The 20,657-nt window shown below is 42.7% G+C and overlaps 1 protein-coding gene across 1 annotated transcript in view; it reads left to right on the plus strand.

Moving 5' to 3' along the window:
• Trpm6 (transient receptor potential cation channel subfamily M member 6) overlaps positions 1 to 20,657 on the plus strand; it is a 149,223-nt gene that overhangs the window by 76,057 nt on the left and 52,509 nt on the right. The window contains exons 20-25 of the mRNA XM_028874898.2: positions 623 to 751; positions 1,956 to 2,207; positions 4,614 to 4,788; positions 4,988 to 5,102; positions 7,368 to 7,561; positions 13,457 to 13,589. Of these exons, the coding sequence (XP_028730731.1) occupies positions 623 to 751; positions 1,956 to 2,207; positions 4,614 to 4,788; positions 4,988 to 5,102; positions 7,368 to 7,561; positions 13,457 to 13,589 (998 nt within the window). The remainder of the gene's footprint in view (positions 1 to 622; positions 752 to 1,955; positions 2,208 to 4,613; positions 4,789 to 4,987; positions 5,103 to 7,367; positions 7,562 to 13,456; positions 13,590 to 20,657) is intronic.

Genomic DNA, 20,657 nt, shown 5'->3' on the forward strand with positions numbered 1-20,657 from the left:
TGTGTGTGTGTGTGTGTGTGTGTGTGTGTATGTTTGTACATGCAAGGATCCTTAGAGTCCATAAGACAGTTCCAGATACCCTGGAACTTGAGTTACAGGCAGTTGTAAGCTGTGCTGGGAACTGAATTCAGTTGCTCAAGGAAGGGCAGTATGTGTTCTTCACTGCTGAGCCATCTCTCCATCTCCCTAGCCAGAATGACATTTTAATCATCATAAAATAACACTCAAGTGGGAGTGAATGTCAGCTTACTGTGAAGACAGGCATCTACTCACACTGTTCATCTGGCAATCTTGGCATATGTATTTTCCAAGTTAAAACTAGAGGGAAGGCATGAGATTCTCTCCTGGTCTGCTACTAGCTTGCCAGTGTGCATGCTGCAATGGTTAGTGCTTATAGGATAGCATCTCCTCCCTATACTGGCAAACTGCGATTTTCATTCCTAGACTGTAGATACTTACATTTTCCTTGACATCGAGTCATCAGTGACCAGAAGTTGGTCCCAGTTATATTTTCATGTTGTCATGTAGGAGTATGCTTCTTCTGGGCTCTGTCTGCAGAGCTCTGCTTGGCATCCTTCATGGTCACTTGAGCTCACCTCCAGGGAATGTGTGTTCCTCACAGATGGCTTACTTGGCATTCCTCATGCTGTTCACTTACACAGTGTTGGTGGAGATGCAGCCTGAACCCAGCGTGCAAGAGTGGCTTGTCATCATTTACATCTTCACCAATGCCATTGAGAAGGTCAGGGAGGTGAGTGCTCCTTCTGCGTCTTCTGTGCACCTCTGGAAGAGCGGTTCTAGGCCCTGGGGATGACAATGGACTCACACCAAGTGTGTGAAGGGGAGAGAGCACACTGATTCCAATTTGGCTATAAGAAGGTTGCTCAGGGAAAAGTTTCTGATTTCCTTCTTTGATCCTCACTAAATACTTTCTGCTGAACTTTGGAAAAAGCCATTTGAAGCACAATCTTATTGTGTTTATTACTCAAGGCTCAATAGGCAGTGCTCTCGATTTGTTATTGCACCCTCCAGCTGTTTGCTTCCCATGATGGAGCTTTCTTTGCGACATGGATTTTTAATCACCTAGCCTTCCCCACATATTGTCAGTTTTACCCAATAGAGTGACACATGAATGGCTAAGGTTGCATAATATGTAAGAAATACACTCACAGCATAAGGAAGTTCCTAGTAAACACCCTTGAAACCTGAAGCCGGATATCCTTCTGGGAGAAGTAGTTCAAGAGTTGAGGAAACAAAAGTAAAAACCTTTTTCATTTCTACTTTGCCACTGGTCACTTAAAAGTTAGCACTCTTAATGCAATTTATAAGTATAATCCCAAATAGTTATGATTTTGACTGTCCTAGCTATGTGTGCATGTTCTGTGTGCCTATACATTTTTTCCAGTGGTAATTTGGCCAACATTCTATGCTAACTATACTAATTGTCTGCTAATGAAGTTTATAGCAGAGAAACACTATCTAAATTCTACCACGATTTTTATATTTTAGGGAAAACAAGCTTACTGTTTACATTACAGTGTGTCTGCCATAGGGTTGCAAGGGAAGTTTCTTATACTAGCCAGTTCCAACATCATGTTCTTTGTGGTTTGCCAAGAACTCACTCAGAAGCAGCTGTAGGACCAGCTCACAGGACTGCTGGGTTTCTAGTCAGTATTCTTCACCTTCAGCTGATGAAGCAGAATCATAGTTAGGCAGAGCCGCCGCAGTGCTGAGCTCTGAAATGCCCTGGGGCTGATGTAAAATTTGGTAGGAATTGGTTAACTCTTTAAATTATGGATTAATTGATTTAAAAAGATACTATTGATGGTATTCCTTTCCAGCTATGGTCTTGGGGCTTGAACCCAGGGTCTTGTGTGTTGGAGGCAAGCGCTCTATCACTCTACTCCATTCCCAATCCTGTACCCTTCTTCAAATTTTCCTCTTTCTCCCTTTAGATATGCATTTCAGAACCAAGCAAGTTTACTCAAAAGGTGAAGATGTGGCTGAGTGAATACTGGAACCTCATAGAAACTGTGGCTATTGGCCTCTTTTCCATTGGCTTTGGCCTACGGTGGGGACACCCCCCTTTGCATACTGCAGGAAGACTCATCTACTGCATAGACATCATATTCTGGTTCTCTCGGCTCATGGACTTCTTTGCTGTGAATCAACATGCAGGTCCGTATGTGACCATGATTGCAAAAATGGTACGTAAATCTCATTTTATACATGAATGTCCCTTTCGGTGGCTCCACTGTCATGTTTGCCATCTCAAACTTTAACTTTCTCTCCTGTGATGTTTGCATGTATCCACGTTTGTTTGTGGGTGTCCTCACCTGTGTTTGCCTGTGTAGAGGGCAGAACTCAGTGTTGAGTGTCTTCCACTATTGCACTTGGCTTAGTTATTTTTCTATTGCTGTGAAGAGGCAACATGACCCAGGCAACTTATAAAAATAAATAATTTAATTTGGGGCCTCATGCTTCCAAGGAATTAGAGTCCATGGCCATCGTGGTGGGGAGCATGGCAACAGGTAGGCAGGCATGGCACTGGAGCAGTAGCTGAGAGCTGACATCTGATCCACAAGCATCAGGCAGACAGAAAGCCAACTATGGTAGGGACTTTGAAACCCCAAAGCCCACTCCCAATGGCACACCTCCATCAAGGTCACATCTCCTAATCCTTCTAAAACAGTTCCACCAACTGGGGACCAAGCATTCAAATATGTGAGCCTATAGGGGCTGTTCTCATTCAAAATGCCATCGCTCTCTACCTCAGTTTTTTAAACAGATGCTACTTATTGAACTTGAAGCTCACTGTTTAAACTGGCTGGCTAGGGAATTCCCAGAACCCATACTATGTCTGGCTTTTAAATGCTTTCTGGGAATCTAGTTTCAGGTCCAGGAAGCATTTTAACACTGAGCCATCTCCCTAGCACACTAGTTAAATGCTGAAATTGTTTCTAGAGGCATACTGACTCATTTCTGGCTAACCATAAACTTGTATGTCAAATAGGCCTGGACAGCACACTAGGTAGGTAATGGGAACACTTAGTTTAGCCTTTTGTGGGGGGGCCATATGAGATTGAGTCACACTGGTCCTTGATTTGTATAAGGCTACCACCAAGAATGTTTCTCTGAAAGTGCTAACTCATTCTTTTTCACTCACTCTCTCTTACTCTTAAGTGGTACTCACTGTGCACCACACACAGGACTGGGTGTTTTGTATATACTAACTCACAATGTTTGTAGCAACTTAATGAAATAAGTAGTATAATCTACTTTTTATGTACAAGGAAGTGGAAACTAAGTAAAACCCTCATGAACATATGTCGGGGATCCAGGCTCACACAGTGGGTGGCTTGACTTTAGTCTATGCACTGAGCTTGCTGAACATTGTGCCAGGTTTTGCAGTCTGGAATTTTTGAAAGTACCCAAAGATCTGCCCTCTAGATGTACAACATGAAGATTCTATTGGCATTTGTTTCTAGAATACAAGGAAAGGTCATGTTCTGGAGGGTCAGGGGTAGTGCAGAAAGGGGGAGGCAGAGGAAGAAGGACCTGCAGAGCCTCAAGATTGACCTTGCTGCTTCTGCTTCCCTCTCTCCCCACTCCCCTCTTCCCTTCCTCCTCCTCTTTCTCCTTCTGGCCAGACTGGGGATTGAACCTAGGGCCTCATGCATGAGAGACAAACACTCTACTGCTGAGCTCCAGCCCAGCTCTCAGATTTTCTTTTTCTTCACCGCCTATCTCTTCAACCATGAACGCATCCCCTGATTTTGGTAGTGTCACATCTCTTAGAGGATCTAGGTGAGACAACTAGTACATCTCAGTGACTTGGCACAAGGTCTTTCTCCCTGAAGCCAGGTATGATAGCTGCTGACTCCAGGATGCAGAATTTCTCCTGTGGCTTAGCCATGCCACTTAGCCCTTTCCAGGGACTGCTTTGGCAGTGACAAGAGGGATAGTTGAGTTTAGCACTGTTTAACAGCCCAGACAAAGTCACTCCTGTCAGTCTCCAGACTACTGGCTACTTGGATCTTGTAGTCACCACGTAATGAGATAAGAAATGTGGAGAAAGTGGAAATGTTGGTCCCTTCCGAGTCTGCCACACTGAACAAGTGGGTTGAGTTGATATATTTTACAAGATGGAGGGAAATTGGTGTAATCAATTCCCAAGATACTACATGGCTCTGGGGGTTCTGGAGATAATTCTGGGAACAGTCATTGGAATAATTTGAATATACCTTGTCCTTTTAAAATATTTTCTAACCAACTCTTTGATTTAATTGATCAAAAGTTGGGTACTAGCCAGTCCAAAAACAAAAAACAAAAAACCAAAAACCAAAAACCAAAAAACCCAGCTAATATTTGATGGCTGCTTATACAAAAAGTCTCTGTTTGTAATTTCTGCATATCAAGTGACTCATAGATGTCATTGTCTAAAGGATATACTGTGCAGAGAAAAGAAAATAACTTAGCCCAAGAGAACTCAGCTGTTTTGGATGGAGGGATTTCAGCAACTGACTAGACTATCTAGCTATCTGTAAGTGTGTAGTGACGACTGCTCGGGCTTGATGTGTGGTAAACTCTGGTTGTGCTGTGCTGTTTTGCAGGCAGCAAACATGTTCTACATTGTGATCATGATGGCCATTGTCCTGCTGAGCTTTGGTGTGGCGCGAAAAGCCATCCTCTCACCCAACGAGCCTCCTTCATGGCGCCTGGCTCGAGATATTGTATTCGAGCCATATTGGATGATGTATGGAGAAGTCTATGCTTCAGAGATAGATGGTACATATGGGGTTTGCCCTCATGCAGAAATAGAACCCTTGTAGATACTCAGAGCAAAAATGAATCTGGAAAGTATTCATGAGAACCTTTTGAAATGGGTGAAGTGTGTGGCATTCTATGAAGTTAAGGGGCCAAATATTTGCAGAGGGCCCCAGGGCTGTGATTTATCTTATCCTACTCTTGAATTCTTTGTTTGTAGTTTGTGAAGGTGAAACTTCTTGCCCTCCGGGTTCTTTCCTGACTCCGTTCCTGCAAGCTGTCTACCTCTTTGTTCAGTACATCATCATGGTGAACCTGCTGATTGCCTGCTTCAAGTAGGTAACTTTCATTAACTAAGATCATTTTGTTTACCAAACTATGGGAGCAGCTGTATTGAGTATATTCCTATGCATGTTGCGTATATGCCTTTGTTTATGTGTGTCCCATGACATATTACTGTGCCTTTAAAGCAAGGACATGAAATTATTGGTATGAAAGAAGTCAAACTCTTAGACCATAAAATAGTGGAAGTCATAACGGAAGTGTGGAAGAGGAGATCTGAACTGTCACTGCATAGTTGGAGTCCTGTAGAATGAGGGTTGGAGCTGATGGCTCCCTAAGGGCTCCATCTATGTGTGCTTTCCCCACATGGCCCCTGTCTGTCCCACTTCTGCCCAGTCTCCCTTTCTGGCTCAACTTATCCATTTCATATTAAAAAGATCTTGGGCCTAGACCTTTGGCCTTTTCCTTTTCCTTTTTCTTTATTGTGTTTGTGTTCAGTTTTCTCTGTATCTAGGAAATCCCATTTCTATGTCTAGCTTTGCCAACACTCCAGGCTTATCCATGCACTGACCCTCCCAGTGACAAACTCTTGAGTTCCCCTCTTTCCCAGCATAGACTGGTTCCATTTCCAGTTTTCCACAATCTGTAGGGAAGAAGAGGAGCTTCTCTGGGAAGTCCAACCCACAGTCATTTCCCTCCTTCCCACCTCATTCTCTTCCTTCTCCTCCCCTTAACTCCTTATTCTCAATATAAAGAACATCACCCTGAGGAATAAACAAGCCTGGTGATCTCAGATCTCACTGCTTATCTCCTGTGAGATAGAGTTCCTACCATTAGAAACCCTGAAATACCTTGTAAATGTCACCACCTGCTGGTGAACAGAGGGCTTGCAGAACTGCAGACTAATGGCCTCCTCACACTTTCCCATTCCATAGTGTTGAGATAGAGGCCAAGAATGTCCATGATCTCATGCACCCAGGTGATACTGAGTCCAAGAATGTCCATGTCTGCTTGTGCTCAGGTGATCTGGCATAGACCTAAGAATGTCCATGTCCCCATGTATTCAGGTGATACTGAGGCTATGAGCTCAGTGATCAAGCTGAGAACCAGGGTTCTAGCCCAGCCCCATGTCAATCACCCACTTCAAGGGCAATGGGACATGCCCCTCTCAGTCTTATCCTGATCTGTTTCTTTCAAGGATAGTCATTGCTTCTCCTAATCATTGGTCAGGTTTTGGTTACCAATATTTTATTTTATGTTATGTTTTTTTTTGATTACCAATGTTTTTATTGGCTAAATTTGGCTCACATTCTACTCTACCATTTTTTTTTTCCACTGAAGAAACTTGATTTTAAAAATTTAAGCAGAATGGGGGAAGGGCTTGGACTTGCCTCTACTGGATGTGCCTACCCATGGGAGGCCTTGGCTTCTGTGGGGGGGAATGAGGGATGGGTTAGAGGGAGGCTGGGGGAGGGGAGGAGGGAAGAGGGGGACCTTTGATTGGTGTGTAAAATGAATGAAAAAAATTTAATGAAAAAAAAAAGAAAAAAAATTCTAACCAGAATGTTACAATGATTATTCCATCTGCTAACTCGGGGGTGTTAAATACATACACAGTTCAGGGTGATAAGTTGTTCTGAAGATCTCTGCTACCTGCTAAAATTTCCATTTGGAGTTATTTAGTGTCAATGTTCACTGGCTTCTTTTAAAACTGATGTAATTTAAGAGAAACTCCAGAGTGACCACCAATAGAGACTACCTCCACTATAAAGTTAATGTGAATAATTTATCAAGTTCCCTTTGGAAGCTCTGTGTATTGGCATGTTTGAGGAGAAATCGATTCTTCTCTCCTATGTCTTTATTCATATGACTCTGTTGCAATGTTTCAGCTTAGAATTATTCTTGCAGTTCTTGTGATGTCTGTGAGGGATATCTTTATAAGGCCAATATCACAGAGGAACATCGCACTTGCTTACAATGAAGGATGAGTTACGTTCTGGAGAAGAGCTTTATGAGAGGCGAAGGTGGCCCACAGGGAGTGCTGAGTGAGATAGGGCAGTTTCTGTTCCCCGCCTAGAATGCTGCCACTTTTCTAACCTCCGATTTCAATGTCTGCATTCCAATGAACATACTTTGTTATAAAAAGTGCTTACTTTTTTTTATTTTTTTATTTGATGGAAGAAAAATCGTAAGTGGATAATAGTTATTGGCTAACTGCTGATGATTGTTAACCAGTCAGAAGTGTTGGAAGATAGGGTCTGTCACATTTCTGGGTCCCCTATTAAAATGTTGTCTCTCTCCCTTTCTGCAACCTGCAGCAACATTTACTTAGATATAAAATCCATCTCCAATAAGCTCTGGAAATACAATCGCTATCGCTACATCATGACCTACAACCAGAAGCCCTGGCTGCCCCCGCCCTTCATCCTGCTGAATCACGTGTGCCTGCTCCTCCAAGGTCTCTGCTGTCGCCCAGCACCACAGGACCGGGAAGAGGGTGATGTAGGACTAAGTAAGTTTCTCTGGTGGAACAGAAGGAAGGAAGGAAATAGAGGAAAATGGAGGGTGGAGACACTGGAGGCTGGTAATTCCAGTGACGGCACAGCATGAAGGCTCTCAGAGGACAGGCTGCAGACCCTCGCCTTTGCCTGGGGTCTCATGATTAGTTTTGGTTTGTTAAATGGTACTTTGAAGGAGAGAAGCAGGGGAGAGAATGTCTTTTGGTTGGATGTGAGAAGGCTTTAGACCTAGAAAACCTGGGTTTTCTCTGCTGATCTGGGAACTCCTCTGAGTACTTCTTAGAGAGTAGTCACCTGACTTGTTCTTATTGCCCTGCTGTGTAGAAAGGTGACTCAAAAGGACTGGGATCCAACGAAACAGAGAAACAAGCTTTGCCAGAATCACAGTTCTGGCTCCTTAACCTCCCAAGAATGGATGAGGGTCCGAAGAGGATGTTTCTTATTTTCAGAACATCAACATGAAGTGCAGGGATATAGAAATGTGTGCTGTCATTTTGCTTTGTTTAAATCAGGATACTTTTTTCCTGGTGTGAACTTGGGAATGGAGGTCTATAAAAGAGGTGCATGCTGGGCGGTGGTGGCGCACGCCTTTAATCCCAGCACTCAGGAGGCAGAGCCAGGCGGATCTCTGTGAGTTCGAGGCCAGCCTGGGCTACCAAGTGAGTTCCAGGAAAGGCGCAAAGCTATACAGAGAAACCCTGTCTCCAAAAACAAACAAACAAACAAACAAACAAACAAACAATTAAAAAGAGGTGCATACTAACAACAAATCACAAAGATGTTTATTTAAAAACAATCCTGGGGGTGGGTGTAGCGATGACTCAACGGTTAAGAGACCTGGCTGTTCTCAAAGGACTTGAGCATGATTCTAGCTGCCATATTGCAGTTTATGACCATCTGTAACTCCAGTGTTAAGGGATCTAACTCCCCCTTCTGGTCTCTGTAGGCACTGCATTCACGTGATGCACACAAGCAGTCGAAATGCCCATGCACATTAAAAAAAAAAAAGTCCCTGGGTATCCGTTTATTAAAGACAAAGCTAACTTACATAACAATGAGATAGATGTGCTTGTTTTTTTGACATAAAGAATTTTATGTTGACTATTTGATATTTAATGGTGTAGAGCTTCTTCAGTGTTTATTCATATTTTGATTTTGTAATTGTCAATGCTAAGAATCTCTTTGACTAAACACTTAGTACAAAAGGCAAAAGTATATTTAGAACCATATAATTCCCAAGCCAAAATTCATTTAGTAACCCTTTTGAAACTCAAGTCAGCAACTTAGCAGATTTTAAAACACACAAAACACTTCAAAGAGATATTATTTTAGTATTTTTTCTTCTGGGGAGAATACTACAATTGTTTGTTGTTTTGGTAATTAAACAATCGTGTTTTTATACGAGTAGACAGCTCTGTCCTTACATTAGGGTTCTCCATGTTCCTTACCTGCAGTTGTGTGGAACTGGAGCTGGGGTGTTTTCAGCAGGGTTCACTGGGGCTGTCTGGTGTCATGGCAGATGCTGTCAAGGATTAGACTGAGGGCTGCAGTGAAGCCTCATAATACAGCACAGTGAACACTGCCACACACACCCGACGATACAGTGAACACTGCCACACACACCCGATGATACAGTGAACACTGCCATACACATGCACACCGTGAACACTGTTATACACACCTGTTTCATGAGTTATTCTTGTAGAATTTTTTTTGCTATCCCCACACTCAGTTATGTGACCCCATGTGAACTGTGACCCAGTTGAGGAATGTGGCGTCCAAATCACAAGCCTGCATGTTCTGACATTGACATTCTCCAAGTTCATCTTGACTGTGGTCTGACCGCCACACCTGTCACAGGAGGACTTCACTGTTTTCACAAGTTGTTTGTAGTTTTTGTCTAGTAGTAACATGATTGGCCTTTTTCTAGATCATTCCTGTGTAAACAGGATGTGACAAAGTTACATTCCTTTATCCCAAATGTTTAATTCAAAATGCCTCTGAGGAGCTTGTCTCCAAACCTAGATATCTGAGTGTCCCCCCCCACCCCGGACTCACACGATAGAAAGAGAGAATCAACTTCCACTACTTATCTTCTGACCTCCACACATGTTCTGTGGTCTGCATGTGAGTACGCATGCATCCACACGTGTAAACTGACAGCCCTTTAATCCTTCTGAACCAGGAAAGGATCCCTTTGGCCAGAAGTGGTCCAGAAACAGGAGCTAGGATAAAAGCCACTTACTTTCCCATCCCATAGATATGACTGTCCAAGCACTTTGTTGTAGATTTTGGAGGCTGAAATGGAAGAAGAAAAACTTTGTGAGCTCTAAAGATACTACCAGTTCCAGAAGTCTCAGAAAGGGCCTAGTGCCCTATTTCCATGCTCTTAAGGGCTCTGTTATCCCCTGATGTGTGTTGTCATGGGATTGGAAGGACAGTAAGTGTTTGCTTATGGCACACGGCCCTCCCAATGGTTTTCTCCCTCTTTGAAGAGTTGCTCTTGTTATTTCTTCTCAAGTGATTTGGCTGTTAGGAGGAAGCCAAGAGCAGGTCACCAGCAGCTTGTCATTCCAGCACTGAGGGGAAGGTGAGCCAGGAGGGTCCTGAATCATGGCAGGCCTGGACTATATAGCAAGATACTGTCTCGAAAAACCCAAAGTAACAAACAAGCAGACACAAAGGCACAACTGAAGCTGAGGTATAGGCACACGCTTTACATTTTTCCGTTTCTGGTACACAGCTGATCTTGGCTATCACTGGAGAGCTATGGAGACCCCAGTACAGTGTGTGACCCCAGGAAAGATCCTGGGGCTAACTGGGACTGGCCAGTCCCTGTAGAGGAGCCTTTATTGGGCTTATAGGATGGTTTCCACAGAAGACTCATTTTAAAAAAAAAAACATTTACTTATGTATATGTTATGTGTGTAGGTGTTTTGACTGTGTGCTAGTTGAGTGGCTGACTCAAAGTTTCCACTTCAAGGCAAGTTGACTCAGAGCACTAGAACATTCTCTTGGCCTCTTTAAAGAGCTCAGAGTGAGCTGACTACATATGGGCCAGCAGTGCCACCTGGTGGATAATTTTAGGAACTGCACACTCCAAGCTGCACCTGTTGGGGGACTCATCCTTGGCGTTTGAGGGAGCAGGTGTGGGGGGCAGAGGGGGCGGGGATTTGCTGCTGGTATATTTCCCGGGCCTGAAAAACTTCATGGTTATAGGACATCAGAGATGGGGACTGTGAGAAGTGGTCAATTTTTTTTTTAATGTCTAAAAGATTCTTCCACACCATATAAATCACAAAATACTGTGTACTTCAGTTGTGAGCACATTTTTTTTTTTTAAAAAAAATAGCTAAACACGTTTTCAGTTTGAAACTAATATCTTATTCCTCATTGAATTGGAAAATAAATTGTTGCATTATTAATAAATAATGGAGAAATGTAATATTTAACTTTCTTCTGACTTAAGTGAAGACATGAAAGAACTTTCCAATTTTGTCCTCTTAGCAACATCGCATCCTTTGATACTTCCCAAGTATTAGGAACACATTTCAAGGTGATTTCTGATTTCACTCACTGAGAACCAAGGCAGTGTCTAAACAGGACTGCTGAGGTTGGATGAAGGCATGTACTGGCCTCAGCACCACAGGGTGAGGTTTCCTTTAATGAGTTAATTACTTCAGGGAAGGTGTGCTATGCTGACTGGCTAAGGCTGGTAGTTCTCAGAGAAAGGACTTAGTCCATCCATACTCAGCCTGACAAGGAAAGACTTCCTCACATTGGCTGTAACAGCATGAACTAACTCTGCTCTTCCATAAACTCGATTTTCAACTGTAGATGACGTATTCTCCTGTTAGTAGCTAAAGCAGGTGACAGAGATAAAAGACAATGACATCCTTTCTTCAACTGTGTATAAATATGGAGAATTTTAGTTAACACACAAAAGCATTGCGAAGTGTGAAAATATTGAAAAGCAAGCTTTTGTCTGTTGACTATAGTCGTCATTTTTAAAGAAGGAAAAGGACGCAGTCTAGTATTCTTGGATGTTTGCATGTACCGCTTTTCTGGGAGCAGAATGTGACTGACAAGTGGTGATGTCTATCACATAAGCTACCACTTACTGTTTTCAGTACAGGTGGGAGAAAAGCCATTCATGCCTACCACATGGTTATCACAAAATACCTGAGGTTAGGTACTTAATAAAGGGAAGAGGCTTACAATTGATTGACCTTTGAATAACCAAGTTTCCACTGCAAATACACTTATATGAGAATTTTGCTCTTGAATATTTGTGGTTATTAAAAAAAAAAAACCTATAAGACATACTGGATGTTGTGACACATACCTGTAACCCAGACTTGGAGAGGGAGAGGAAAGGGTATCTGCAGGTTTGAGGCTAGCCTGAGCTACATAGTAAGACTGTTTCATTAAAAAAATAAAAAAAATGACCGAACAAATTTAAAACAGAAAAAGAGAGAAGGAAACAAAAACTCTCAAATACCAATTATATAGCATAGAAATTTGAGAGAAAATACGGAAAAAGGGGGCTAGAGTGAGAGTTCAGTCTATAATGTAATTACCATGTGGATTTGAGGGCCTGAGTTTGATTCTGGGAATCCACATAAAATGGCTGGGCGTGGCAGCGCATTCTTTTAATCCCAGCACTGAGGAGGCAGAGACGGACACATTCCTTGGACTCTGTTGCCATTCAGCCCAGACTAATTGGTATGTTCCATGCCAGCTAGTGAGAGACCTTGACTTCAGAAACAACCAGAAGTTTGACTTCTGACCTCTGTAACGCATGTGCACACATGTGCCCTCCCATATGTTTATCTTCCCAGGCACACAAACACACAGAAAAAGGTATATTATGAGTACATAGAATGCATGCATAGACAATAGTGTATTTTATCATTTTGTACCGTGAAATGCAGAAAAATAGTGATGGCAGAACATCAGCAGTACCACTTGTAGGCAAGAGAAATGTAAACAAATACAAAGACACAGTATTAAGTTGCAACTGTGTTATATTAGCTATAGCAGTACTGTGACACTTCGTAGCCACTTTCTGCTGCCCCCTTGATGAGCTAAAGTTCTTTTGCTGAAGACATTGTGTTATGCCCATCACTGTGTGAGCAGTTCATCTGCTTCCCCAGTGCTGGGATTAAAAGAATGTACCTCCACACCAAGTTAATTTATTTGTGTTCTGGAAGTCAAAGTCAGGCCCTCATGCCTGCATGGGCAAGTATTGTTATAGACTAACCTATCACTCCAGCCCTCACCCCCCACTTCCTTAATTTTGAAAAGTTAAAAAGTGATTTCTCACAATTTTACCATATATAATACATATATCATGTAAAGACTTCTCCATCACCTATGCTATTTCTATAGTGTCTGGCCAATGTAGATTGTGAGGAAACCCAATTTTCTATGCAGATTTTTGACAGCAAGCACATCAGCCCCTGCAGCTCCACATCATTCAAGTATCTAATGTGTTTGGAGGCTGAAATTCCGAGATTGTAGTCTCCTTCTGGCCAGCTTCTGGTGATGGCCTTCTAGTCCCATCATAACATGGTGGACGGGTTCCTGTAGTGCAAGGGTGTGAGGTAGGGAAGGGGAGATGAAATGGGGAATGGAGAGCACTGCTTGGAGAGATGTGAGGCAAGAAAGCGGGAGATCTAGGAGTGGCTAGCTTGATGTGACCAGTCCCTTAGTCCATTTCTGAGGTGGTCCCCACGGTTCAGTTACTGCCCACCATTCCAGCACCACCAGTGGATCAAGCTTCCAGCACATGAACCATGGAGGACACGATCCACATCAGTAAGTGGCACACCCCTTACCAGCTCCCCAAGCACGGCCCTTTATATGTGTTGTGCTTATTTCCACAGAGCTCTACCTTACTGAGGAGGACTTGAAAAAGCTTCATGATTTTGAGGAGCAGTGTGTGGAAAAATATTTCCATGAGAAGACGAAAGGTCTGAATTGTAGTTTTGAGGAACAAATCCGAGTGACATCAGAAAGGTAAAGTATGTCCCTTTTTAGTTCCAAAGCTGCTACCAAATCATGATTGTTCTAGAATGTCTAAAAACATAGAAAGGCTCACTTTCAAAACTCAGAGGTCTGAGCTCTGCACACTTTGAAGCACGTATTGCAGTATGATTTATGTAATCAGTGTCTATTTATTGGATGTTACTGTGTTCTGGATAGTCTTCTGCTTCCAAGGGATCAGGGGAGAGAGGAGACAGGAGTCTGACAGACTTTCATTCCAGCTTTTGCAGGTGGAAGGGTTAAGGGAAATGGAGGCGTGAAAATCACAAGGTAATTAGGGAAGCAGGCCAAGGAAACCTGCACATTAGTGTCTATCAGTAATAAAAGCTATGAAGAGTCGGGCATCCTGGCGCATGCCTTTAATCTCGGCGCTTGGGTAGGCAGAGGCAGGCATATCTCTGTGAGTTTGAGGCCAGCCTGCTCTACATAGTGAGTTCCAGGAGAGCCAGGGCTACAGGGTGAGACCGTATCTTGGAAAATAAAATAAAATAAAATAAAAAGCTGTGAAGAAAACGGAGTAGTTGAGGCTGGAGAGATGGCTCAGCAGTTAAGGGCACTGACTGCTCTTCCAGTGGTCTTGAGTTCAATTCCCAGCAACTACATGGTGGCTCACAACAACCTGTAATGAGATCTGGCACCCTCTTCTGGCTTGTAGGCAACATATACATATACATAAATATACATAATAAATAAATAAATGAATGAATGAATAAACAAACATTAAAAAAAGAAAATGAAGTAGTTTCAGGATAAAGGAAAGATGGAGAAGAGATAACTTGCATCATGTGGTTTGGATTGTTCTGCGTCACATAGCTTGGTCCAGAGAGGCTGGTGTGAGGAATTTGAAGAAGAGAAGTCTTGAGGAGATAAGGGAGTTAGCCAGCAGGGCCACATGGTGGAATGATGTCCTCACAGAAGTGACACCCACAGTCACTGCAGGTTCTGTGCTGGTCTAGCAGCAGCTGCAGATCCCAGCAGGAGAAGGGCAGTGGCTAGCTGACAGGGTGGACTTCTGTAGCAGGCCCTGGTCAGCATTTGCTGGTCATATGGCTGGAGACAACTTCACTGCCCAGGAGAGAGAATAGGAGAGCCTGAGTCAGCACCAGTGACAGCTTAGGTGAGCAGGTTGACTGTGAAGAGAAAAAAAAAAGATTGGGGGTGAGGTGGGGACATGGTGAGCTGCCTTTGTTATGTATGGAAATGACAAAATCAATTTGTGTGGTTCTGAAGTGATCTTGCCTTGGTTTTTACCACAAGAAGCCAGGATAGAATATGAGCAATGGACAGGCCTATGGAGGTACTGTAGTGAGAACACAGGTAGGTACTTGAGGCAAAGCTGTGACTGAGGGTGCTTGTGGTTCCTGAACTTTCTGGAAGCGGGCCATTCAGAGGTTTGAGCAATGAGGACAGACGTGTTGGAGAACAAGAATGTATTAGGAAACCAGTGGATGTGTTACTATAATAATTGCATATGTATGGCATTGTGTTAAAGTGTGGAAGTGTGCACATGATTTTATGGACTTTTAAAAATGGAATTGTCCTTGTAAGTAGAAGCAAATTGACACAAGTTAAATATATCCCTTCACTTTTGAATATACATGAGACTGACTATAGAATGTTTAATTTAATTATATATGTTTTCTGATGCCCCCCAAATCACATAGACAGATGTGACTTCTTAAACACAACCTCACTTTTTTTTTTTTAAAACTTACTCTAGGGACTTTCTAAATGGCTTACAGTAGGCATGTCATATTTATGTAATCTTGTACTTTTTCTGTTGATAATATATTTATATAAATATGTGTCTATGTCGCTGGTTGAACTTGAGATCATATTAAATATTGAGAAAATGGTGATTGTGGACCCATCATTTATCTCCATAATCTCTTTAGACCATCACCACTTGAACTTTCTCTCTCCTTCTGCATATTCTCTCTTGATAACTGTGCTTCTGCAGCACCGTGGGCCTGCTGGACTTTGTGTCATGTGTCTGCTCTTCTTAGAAGCTGGTAGAGCCAGGCCTCAGCTCTGCTTCTACCCCTGTAACTATGTGCATTTGGGAAAATTTATCGAACTGCTCTGAACATTAGTTTTCTTATTTGTGACATAGATGAGAACATAGGCCAATCACTTAGAACTGTGTGGATCAACCTGGGTGACAGGGGTGAGCTATGCATGGATGGGTAGAAAGACACAGTGTGTGGATCAACCTGGGTGACAGGGATGAGCTATGCATGGATGGATAGAAAGACACAGTGTGTGGATCAACCTGGGTGAGCTATGCATGGATGGGTAGAAAGACACAGTGTGTGGATCAACCTGGGTGACAGGGATGAGCTATGCATGGCTGGGTGGAAAAAATACATTGCTACTTAGTTGGAAAAATTGATCACAAGTCAGGAGTAAGATTCCTTTTGAAGTACTGTATTTGTTACTTCTCATTGCGTTGACAAAACCCCGACAAGAAGCATGTTAAGAGATGAAGGACTTTTTTTGCTCCCAGTTTGAGGGTGTAACACCTCACAGAAGAGAATCATGGCAGCAGGGGAGCGAGGCAGCTGGTCACATGGAATCCACAGTCAGGAAGCCGAGAGATGAATGCTGGAGTTCAGCTTCATTTCTCCTTTGTAGTTCAGTCTGGGACCTCTGCCCATGGGATGGTGCCACCAACATTCACAATGGCTCTTCTATAGTTAGAACTCTCTGGAAACATTCTCAAAGGTAAACCCAGAGATATGTTTCCAAGGTGATTCTAAACCCTGTCAAATTGATGATCAACACTGATCATCATAAATACAAATTCCCCTTTAAGACCTGGAGGGAGATAAAGTAAGGCCAGAACAGCTCTGGCTGAGATTATGAATGGAGGCACTCTGATAGGCTTGTCAGCCTGGTAGATTTGAATGTGAATTTGAGGGGTCAGTTGGGGTCCAGGGATGCCAGGGGAGAGAAGGTGTGTAGCCCAGGCTGTGGCCGTGGGATGGAACAAAGGGACAATTCATGAAGCAGAGTAGGGATTGGGTAGAGCGGAAGGCAAGGATGGAGCCCAGGTGGCTTCTCAGATCCACACAGGTGGAGCCATCAGGGAAAGATGGCATCATTAGGAGACGGTTTGTACAAATGTGTGGAAAAGCAACAGGGCTTGTATTTGTTGACCACGTGACTCAGGTGACCCAACCACAGACATTCACACGGAGGAATGACTCTGAAGGCCTGGGGAACTTGAAACTGGAGCAGGAGAGGGTCCGTGGGTATCTGCTGTCAATCCCAGCAGAGAACATGGCAGAGAAGAGAAATCGAATGAAGGTAGCTAGTACCAACATCTGCAGATCGGGAAGGAAAGGGACAGAGAAGACTGGGAAGGCAAGACCCAGGGAGTGCAAGTGGTGTTCACAGCGGGTAGTAATTAGAAGTCTTGGCAATGCTGAGTGTGTACCTGGGTACCAGGGATTCTAGCAAGTACTTCAGTGGTGATGGTCCTAAGACCTTCTGTCCTCTAACCCTCATGCATCATCTTTCTCTTGAACGTGAGAACTCAAGAACCCAAGGGATTTAGAAACAAGTACTTCAGCGGTGATGGTCATAGTAAGTCCCATTCCCTAACCCTCATGTGATGCTTCATTTCTCTCAGACTTAAGGGGAGGCTAGATGCTAAGTGATTGTATGGCTCCTGGAAAATAGGGATACTTCTAAGGGGTTTAGAACTTGGCTCTTTATTTCTAACAGAATTTCTTCCGATGATCGTGTTTTCTTACTAGAATGAGCCCCAAGTGGCAATGACTTTATATTGCCATCCTTGTTGAGGCTGTTTTTGGGGAGCTCATAAATGAGGGGTGCTAGGGAAGTGACTGAGCAATGGCTTTAAGAGGTAACATAAGGAGATCTTAGAAGTCACTGCATGTTTGCCTAAGCCCAAAGGAGGCATTAACCATCTACCTTCTAGAATGAAATGACTTTGAGATGTGGACAGAGAGCAAGTGTTTGCCAGATTCCCTTTCTCTCTGGTCTGTGGAGAGAGATGCCTGTGGTATTTTTCCCCTTTCAGCACATTCAGCACTGTATTTGGGAAGTGCCATGGTTTCTACAATTTGTGGAAGCTTCAGCATGATGCACACCCTGATTCTACTGTGCAGCCTTAACCTCAGCAAATTCGTGTCTGGCTGAGGCTCTATTGAGCAACATCTGGGAGTACCTCCAGGGGCTTGTCCTTCAGGGAGGATTCCCCAGAAAACTGTGCTTTGATCCCAGATGATTTGCTGAGGGGGCTGGCTGGCTGCAGTGGTGGGTCAGATGTCGACTGTCTGGCTTAATGCCCAGCCACGTGACATTGGATATGTGACCTAACCCCTTTTCTGTGAAGGGAATGGTAGTCATGCCCACCTCACAGAACTATGATGCAGTGAAAGAAAACAGTGTGAGTAGAACCTTCCTGTAATGCTTTGCTCATAGCGAGCACTCCACGGCAGGACTTTCAGGCTGATTATAATTGTGTTTCTTATTATCTCATTTTTAAGAATGTTGGTTAATGGCCCCACAGGTAAAACAGTCACCAGGCCTCCACTCAGACCTTGCACAGAGGAAGCTGCAATAGTAAGAATTTGTTTTATGTGTCAGAATGACTGAAAAGCTACATTGAATTAATGCAGCCAGTGGTCTAGGAATATAATTAAAATACACTTCACAGGACACCGTGTTTTAGAAAATGAGTCCCTGTAAAAAGCAAGAGGGCCCATTTCAGGCGACCAGGTTATTTGTCTAACAGGTTTCTATTGTAGCGTACCACCTGTTGCTGTGAATAGTGGCTGGATTCTATTGTATCCATTCGGTGCGTCTGCAGCTAATGGAACTTAATGAGTCTCCATTACCACTGCTCAGACTGTACTGTTTTTGAATTAGATGAAACAGGGCACTGGATGGAGACGTTCCAATTAAGCATATTTGGAAGGAAATATACATATACTTTGTGCTCTTTCCTACACCGTCCTTGCCAGTTCGAACATTTTAGGTTACAGAAGGTCAGCAAGCATGCTTTAAGCCACCGGTGAGTTACAGAAGTTGGATTTTATACAGAATTAGCCAGAAAGGGTTCTGCTCCTATAGAATACAATGAAAATGAAAAACACCACCTGCTTTATTTGTTAAGTTCCCATCTATACTGCTCTCAGAAAGAAGGGGTGGGAGGTCACACAATTCCTGTGCTTTAGATGTGTTCTAGAGGCAGGAAACTGAGCACTGTTTTGAGTGGTGCTTGCTAAGACCGAGTACCCTTCTTTCTGTGGAGTGATCCTCCACAGCCCTTCTCCCAGCCCCAAGTAAGAATGGGACTATTTTTCAAGACTGCAGATGACCATATCAGCTATGAAATCACTGCTTATATTTCCTCCCTTGTTGGTTTTCAGTTTCATCTCTTTATCACAGACTTTTCATTTTACATGCATAAATGCTTTGTCTGCATGTATCGATGTATAGCTCATGTGTGTCTGGTGTCCAAGGAGGTCAGTAGAGAGGGCATTGGATCACCTGGAATTGGAGTTACAGACATTTGTGAACTATCATATAGATGCTGGGAACTGAACCTGGGTCCTCTGTAAGAGCAGTTAGTGCTCTTTAACTGTTGATTCATTTCTCCAGTTGCAAAAATATTCTTTTAAAAAAGTGTGTATTTTAATTTTATGCATATGTATGTGTGCCTGCAGAGGCCAGAAGAGAGAGAGTGTCAGATCCCCTGAAACTGGAGTTACAATGGTTGTAAGCTGCCATTGAACATGGGCCCTCTCTGGAAGAGCAGCCAGTGTTCTTAAGCACTGAGCCATCTCTCCAACTCCACCTGAAGTATTATTTATTTAATATTTTAGTTTTTATTATTTTTATTTTTTCTTGTTTTTTGAGACAGGGTTTCTCTGTGTAGCACTGACTGTTCTGGAACTCGCTCTGTAGATCAGGCTAGCCTCGAACTTGGAGATCTGCCTGTCTCCGACTCTCGAGTTAGTTTTTATTTCTTTAAATAGAAAATTATATGACAAATTTTAAAATATGTAAGACAGAACGTGAGACATTCAGAGCCTTTTTCCCACCAGCAGAAATAGCTAAAGACAGCTGACTATCAACAATGTAATTGTTACTTTTAATGATTGTATATAATTCTGTCTTCTCTTGTAAGGAACATTTGTCATTTTAACATAATGAAATTGCAGCTTCCTTAAAAATTGTAAATAGTTTTAAAAATGTTACAATATAGAGGAAATCATTATCATTTCACTTTCATCTCTTATTACCAAATGACTTTTCCTATTTTATCATTTTCTCTTACCTTTCTTATTTTGTATTTGGGGGATTATCTCCTCATGTCATTTATTCCTTAATGATTTACAAAGACAATTTGGTTTATTAAGGGATATAAATGTTAGAATACTAATTTTCCAATTTTTATTAATAGAAAAATTTATTGGGGGCTTATAATTTCAAAGGGTAAGATCATGTTCATCAAGGCAGGGAGCATTATGCTACAGTAGTAGCCAAGAACTTGAATCCTAACCCAGTAGAGAGCAGAGGCGCAGGGAGGGGAAGAATGGGAACAAACTGGAAAATGACATGGGCTTTTGAAATCCCCTCCAAAAAGATCACACCTCCTAATCCTTCCCAAACAATTCCACCATCCAGGGATCAAGTATTCAATTATATGAGCCTATAGGAGCCATTTTTAAGTCAAGCACCACATTGTACTCTCTGTTCCCCATAGGCTAATAGCAATATTATACTGCAAAATGCATTCAGTTCAACTTCCAAAGTCCCTACAGTCTTTCACAGTCTCAACACAGTTTAAAAATGTCAAGTTTCTTCTAAGATGCAGGTGATCTCTTAACTGTAACCCCCTGTGAAGTCAAAAGCAAATTATATACTTCCAACACACCACGGTGTATACGAATTTCTAAATGGTCTTATTAAATAAAAAACACCGAGCCAAATATAGGGGTGAAAGCCTTAGATCAGGGAAATAGGGAAAGCCACCAGCCTACCTTACCTCACCAATTCTGCAGC

The sequence above is a fragment of the Peromyscus leucopus genome, chromosome 1 (assembly GCF_004664715.2).
Source record: "Peromyscus leucopus breed LL Stock chromosome 1, UCI_PerLeu_2.1, whole genome shotgun sequence".
Classification (NCBI taxonomy): Eukaryota; Metazoa; Chordata; class Mammalia; order Rodentia; family Cricetidae; genus Peromyscus; species Peromyscus leucopus.